The sequence below is a fragment of the Carya illinoinensis genome, chromosome 3 (assembly GCF_018687715.1).
Source record: "Carya illinoinensis cultivar Pawnee chromosome 3, C.illinoinensisPawnee_v1, whole genome shotgun sequence".
Taxonomy (NCBI): domain Eukaryota; kingdom Viridiplantae; phylum Streptophyta; class Magnoliopsida; order Fagales; family Juglandaceae; genus Carya; species Carya illinoinensis.
The window spans coordinates 7,834,293-7,840,338 of NC_056754.1; the positions used below are offsets into that span (position 1 = coordinate 7,834,293).

At 39.3% G+C, this 6,046-nt stretch overlaps 2 protein-coding genes across 2 annotated transcripts; one reads left to right on the forward strand and one right to left on the reverse strand.

The window, feature by feature from the left end:
- Window positions 1–457: 457 nt before the first annotated feature.
- Window positions 458–2,848, forward strand: LOC122303005 (transcription factor HHO5-like). The gene is made up of 5 exons (XM_043114532.1): window positions 458–983; window positions 1,109–1,326; window positions 1,434–1,629; window positions 1,947–2,023; window positions 2,345–2,848. The coding sequence occupies exons 1-5, from the start codon at window positions 761–763 to the stop codon at window positions 2,405–2,407; spliced, it is 777 nt and encodes a 258-aa protein (XP_042970466.1). The 5' UTR covers window positions 458–760; the 3' UTR covers window positions 2,408–2,848.
- Window positions 2,849–3,282: 434 nt separating this feature from the next.
- LOC122303004 (vegetative cell wall protein gp1) lies at window positions 3,283–5,593 on the reverse strand. Its single transcript, XM_043114531.1, has 2 exons — window positions 4,704–5,593; window positions 3,283–4,598 (listed from the first exon to the last, which is right to left on the reverse strand). The coding sequence occupies exons 1-2, from the start codon at window positions 4,861–4,863 to the stop codon at window positions 3,529–3,531; spliced, it is 1,230 nt and encodes a 409-aa protein (XP_042970465.1). The 5' UTR covers window positions 4,864–5,593; the 3' UTR covers window positions 3,283–3,528.
- Between the last annotated feature and the right edge of the window lie 453 nt (window positions 5,594–6,046).

A 6,046-nucleotide genomic window follows, 5' to 3' on the forward strand; every position in this document is an offset into this window, starting at 1 on the left:
TTGTATTAATTTTTTTAATATATAATTAATTATATCTATAAAATATGTATAAAAGAATACGTAAAAGTAACTCTCCGTATTATTTTTGTATCTAAAATGTAAACAAGTGCAGTTTATTCTTGCTGACGAAGAAAAGAAACTGAAAGAAAAATCAGGGCCGCGCCCGAAATTATTCAATAATTTCAGTTAAAAGAAGGGAAGAAAAGGAGAAATGGCCAAAAAGACGCCTAGCCAGCCGAGGTAAATGCATGCACACTACGCTGGAGTCAGTGTAATAGATACCATAGGATATGCAACTCCCTGAGTGTCAGACCGAGTCAAAACTTTAAGGTGCGGATTGGTTACGTAAAATCAAAAATCTCATCTAAAAGCACTTATTTTCAGTTTTGGTATGCAAAATGGATACGCGGCGCCTGGACTTTAAGGAGCACTGCTACTTTTTATGAATTATTTAACACTCTCTCTCTGTCTTTGATCTCTTGCTGACGCTCATTCTCTTTAATTTAATATTGTTTGTGTTAAGAAATTGGGATTTGTGATTACCAAGTTGTCATAATCTGAAAGAATGTATGCGAATCTCTCTTATGCAATCTACCTTTTTCTCTCAGTATTGAATTCTGGATTCCCCCTTCCTTCTCTATATAAGCAGTCCCAGGCGTTTCGTCATTGTGCATTAATCCTTTTACTCTGCTGTGTGTGTGTGGGCGAGAGAGAGAGAGAGAGAGAGAGGTCTTTCAGATAGGTCGATAGCTAGGAATAGATGGAAAGTGTGGGTGTGAATCCTCTAGAGCTTAGCCTGAGTCTGAAACCATCTTACTTCCCCAAAACGATCAACAACTTGCTGAAAGACCTTAGGAATATGAATAATGTCTGGGAGAAACTTTCGGTTTTGGATGAGTCTCTACAGATGCATAAGGAAGAGCTGGCGAGGGTTGAGGCCTCTAAGCGTGAACTTCCTCAGAGCGTTCTGCTCCTTATGGAATGTGAGTCCAATTTCGTTCAAGAAAACGTTTGGACATTTATGGGGGTAATTTTTTTCCTTTTTATTTTGATGATTTGACGGCTCTGATCTTTTACCTTTGTTTGTTTTGTTTTTGGGTGTGCATAGCGATTGACATACTGGAGGAGGAAATCGAGAAGGTGAAGAATAAGGAATCTGAAACTGAAAGACCTTTGATGGAGTTTCTTACTTTGAAAAACAGAAGAATCAACTTTGATCAGGAGGAGCAGAGACAAATCTTGGGAAGTGACGGAGTGGGAAAAGCCCAAGCAAGCTCTCCTGCTTTCCTTTCTAATTGTGACCACGGCCACCTAGATACCTCTCGGGTAATCTCCCAGAATGATAGAAAAAAAGTTGATACACGAGTTTATTTTGAATCTTTTCGAGAATTTGACCAAATTAACTCAGCTTATATTTACGACTTAATTTCCAGCCATGCAAATTTAATAGTGGTAAAGCAAAGGGAAAAGAGACGATGAATGGATCAGGTATGTCATTTGTTCATCCCAAGGCTGGAGTCCCAAAGCCATTCGAGCCAAAGCCTATATGGAAGACCAACAGGAGAACATGGACAGTGGAGCTGCATGCAAAGTTCGTGGAGGCTGTAAACTTCCTCGGAGGTCCCGAAGGTCAGCAATAAAGGAGTTTATATATATATATATATATGTATGTATGCAGGTTGAATTCATTTTAGGTGGTATTAATTTCGAGCGTTTTGACTATTGAATTTACAACATGGAAAATAATGCATAACACGAGTAGGGTGCGTTATTTAAGATCCTAACCTCTTCATGCATTTTGCATATACTCAATACACGTGGATACGTAATTAGCTACTTTTCTTTTGGCTTCGGTGGTAAAGCATCATCATGTATAGTTTTTCATATATCTAACCTTTTAAAGTATCTTATCTATATAATTTCTTATGTACTTTTGTTTGGATCAGGGGCTACTCCAAAGCAAATTAGAGAAGTAATGCAGGTTGAAGGGCTGACCAATGATCACGTGAAAAGCCATCTGCAGGTTGACTTTGGATATCTGTTCTACATACTGCATGCATACGGCCTTGCCATGATTTTTTGAATGTTTGTATAGATATTACAATATCACGTACATACGGATTATTAGATAGATTATTAAGAGTAAAATTTGGATCCATTGCCCGCTTTCTTTTTCCTTTTCTTTTTGTTCTAAATTGAATGTTCCAGACTTTTTGGATCATGAATACCTTTCTATCTTATAAACTAGACTGCGATTCATACTCACTTGCTAGCATTATTTCAAGCTTATCAACATTGCTGAATTAGTACTGAACATAATAATAATAACGTGTTTAAATTTCAGAAGTACAGACTGCACAACAAGATATTTCGATCGCAGGACTCTTCATCAACAAGTTGGTACTGATGGCCGGTAGTGCAGATCGAACGCCTAGCACGCAGTCGAAACCCCTATACATATATGGCTTGATTAGGAACAATCGCAACACTACTACTCAATCCAACTCGATGAAAGGGTAAGCAGTGCCGTAGGGGAGATGACACATCCCACAAATCTGGTATCGATTGGTCTGAAAAAGAAATAATAAAAGAATGCAGAAACACCTGAGGCGATGGACATGGAAGCGGTATATATATATATATATATTTATATATGTATATAACCATGCATAGACAGCCATGAAAAAACTATATATGTTTGTGTATGTGATGGGATCTGATCACATCTAGCGGCGGTTCTACGTGTTTTCCTCTTCTTCTAACCAGCTTTCTATTTTCTTCTCTTTCAAAACTAATGCTAATCTCCATGTTCGCAAGTAATGAAAAGTGAAAACAGGACTTTAAGCTCCGAGTCCAAACGTACAATAATATTTTTGCAGTCTCTAACAGTATGCTCTTTATTTCACAGGGCTATATTAATAGGCCCATGGATTTTTCTCGTTTATTCCTTGAGGGGTCGAGATAGATAGAAAGATAGTGGCTGAGTAGAATAAGTGCGGAATGAAAATGGCACTCCAGTTAAGACCGGCCAGGACTTCATGAGACCATCTCCAATAACCAATACCTTCGTATTATAGAAGTACTATTCGGATGAAATAGATAGATACTTATTTTCGGGGTGTATTCCAATCATTTTCACGAAGCATATCTGTCGTTAGCTAATTTACTTAAAGGTAATCATGGTTTAAGACGACAAAACTTTTTATGTCTCTGTTGAAGAACATTTTAAATCGGTACTTCAACCATATGGATTTAAAAAGTGAAGCCTGTCAGAGACTCGGATTACTAACAACTTATCTTTATTCCAATGGTACAATGATTTAGTATCCATCCCTACTCACTGACAATAGCACGCTACATGGCTGACAAGAAAAAGCATATACATCTATATGATCGATACATGCTCAACAAACGTCCAACTAAATTGTTATGGCTATGCCACAAACATATTATAATTTTTATAAAAAGAAGTTTACCAATATGTGAAAGGTGCGATTTGAATATTTTTTATGGATAGATTGTGATTAGTCAAGGATGAGTTGGCTTTGAAGAAGAAGCAGCAGGAGGAATGCGAGGGGAAGGTGGGAATGGAGGGAATGGAATAAGTGGAGGGAAAGGGAACGGCAGAGATGGTGGAGGAGGTGGTGGAGGTGATGGTGTAAAACCTGGTATTGGTGGAAAAGGAATCAATGGTGCTGGTGGAGATGGTGATGGAGTAAAGCCTGGTATTGGTGGAAGAGGAATCAATGGTGGTGGTGGAGGTGGAGTAAAGCCTGGTATTGGTGGAAAAGGAATCAATGGTGCTGGTGGAGGTGGAGTAAGGCCTGGTATTGGTAGAAAAGGAATCAATGGTGCTGGTGGAGGTTGAAATGGATTAGGGAGAAGTGGTGGTGGCTGGAATGGGTTGGGGATGAGAGGAGGTGGCTGGAATGGGTTGGGGATGAGAGGAGGTGGCTGGAATGGGTTTGGTGGAAAAAGTGGTGGAAAAAGTGGTGGAAAGAAGAAGTCCGCTTGATCTGCCTTCTGATCCTGTAACTGAGTTGCCTTTATTGATTCGGCAGGTTTTGATTTCGCAGTCTTTCCTGGAATAGGTGGCAATGGAAGTCCTGGAAGAGGAGGGAGTTGTGGCAATGGTGGAAGCTCGGGCAGTCTAGGAAGAGGGGGAAGATAGTCACCACCTGTGGGAGGAAGATCTGGGACTGTTGGGTCTTGAATTTGAGGTGGAAATGCTAAGCCATCAGTTGGAGGAAGTGAGACTTTCTTGCTACCAAGCTCCTTGGAATTTTGAATGCTTGGTTTTTGGTTACACAGGTTTGGCTGAGTTAGAGGCTTGAAGGTGAAAAACCCAGCAGAGAATATGTGAGTCCCTTGCTTTCTAGACTTGAGATGGAGCGAAGATGAAGTTGCTGTTGAGGCCACAGCACAGTGCGGCTCGCTGCTGCTTACCAATTTCACAGCACATCCTTCAATTCTTTTGACATGTTTGCTTACTGAGAATGGCAAATGGACTTTGAATTCTCCATTCAAATCTGTTTTCACTTCTTTCCGAAAACTTGGTTTTGAAGTCCCAGGTTTGCATTCTACAGCAACAGATGCACCTGTATACAATTTATGGGACCATTTATTTTGCCACAAAAGTGAAACAGAACCGCCAAGAAAAAATTGCATTATAGAAAGCATTTAATCAAGTTATTGAAATGAACCTGAAATGAAGTGGCTGGTCTTTGAGAAATCCTCTTGGAAACATGTGTCACAGTAGACAGTCCCAACAACAATTGCAGATGGGAGCTTCTTCTCATGCCTAGCCTCTGAAGGACTATTAAATGCAATACTGAGAAAGAGTACTAGTATAAACCAAGACATTATATTTCTCAGCTTCTAATTACTCCCAGGGAACTCTTTGGACAGTGAGAAACAAGGAGCTATGAGTTGGGTTTAATATAAGAAATGCTCTGACCTATTGCAAATATACTCTCCGTGAATTGGATTATTTGTTTTCTTCTAGCGGTCTTGTGGTATAATTTCAGCTCATCAATACTCTATAATTCTTATAACCTGACCCACGAAGCCTCTTTATGTCATTTATGCAAAAACTAGAAGCAGTAATAAAGGTTCAATTCCTTCCACCAAAAAGAAGATAACTAGAAGATATGGAAGATGCCGATAAGGTGAGCTAGCTATGCCCCCGGTTTCCTTTCCTGGTTCTTAGATTAACTACATTTATTGAGTTTCTTCCTTTGTTGGGATAGAAATGCTAACAGGTATAGCTGAGGTCCTTGTTGGTTCACGAGAAATGTAAAATAGCCACAAATTTCATGCGTCCTCACAAAGTGACCGATGATAACAAATTTGTGGAAATGTGTGCTTGTTGGGAATGTGCGCCGTGCATTCACAATGTGAACGCATCGCGGGAGCCAGATGTCTCTCCATGAAGTAAATCAAAGACACCTTCACTAATTGAGAGTTGCACATGAGCAGCAGTACTATAGATGAGATTGATCATGTGATCATGTGAATAAGCTTGAGCCTTTTACCTGTAATAAGCTGACGAACTATTTATTCCAATTCCCACTTTACTACTACTCTAGAATTGAACCCAAGGCGTCGTGATGAATGTTAGTGCTAGAGATATATATACTGGTTACACGAGATAATACCTCGTTGCTGTTGTCTAGACATTAATTGAGTACTTTTCACTTTGACACCAGCGGGTTGGTTGATTCAATCATTCCATAGGCCGGTTCTGGTTGGCAATATCTTTAACAGAGAGATTTATATTTTGGAACTAGAATAACCCAACAGGGAATCAATCACTAAATAAAATTAAAGGCAATTGAAGTAGTGCCACTAACAAGTTCATCAGCCTAGAAAGCTTGTTTTTTTTGGGACAATTTGATGGCACAATTGTCATTTCTTCAGATGTAAAGAGAGAAGGATCTCGACGATCCAGATTTCTCAAACAAGCATGTCCAAGTTTATCATTGAGCTAGGACTAGTGTTAATTTGTTTTTTTTTTAACAAAACAAAGAAAGGAGGAGAAAGAGAC

Coding starts and splice junctions, on each gene's coding strand:
- LOC122303004 (XM_043114531.1), bottom strand. CDS start 4,863: ATGTCTTGGTTTATACTAGTACTCTTTCTCAGTATTGCATTTAATAGT. Junction 4,599..4,703: donor GACCAGCCACTTCATTTCAG/GTTCATTTCAAT, acceptor AATTGTATACAG/GTGCATCTGTTGCTGTAGAA.
- LOC122303005 (XM_043114532.1), top strand. CDS start 761: ATGGAAAGTGTGGGTGTGAATCCTCTAGAGCTTAGCCTGAGTCTGAAA. Junction 984..1,108: donor CGTTCTGCTCCTTATGGAAT/GTGAGTCCAATT, acceptor GGGTGTGCATAG/CGATTGACATACTGGAGGAG. Junction 1,327..1,433: donor GCCACCTAGATACCTCTCGG/GTAATCTCCCAG, acceptor CTTAATTTCCAG/CCATGCAAATTTAATAGTGG.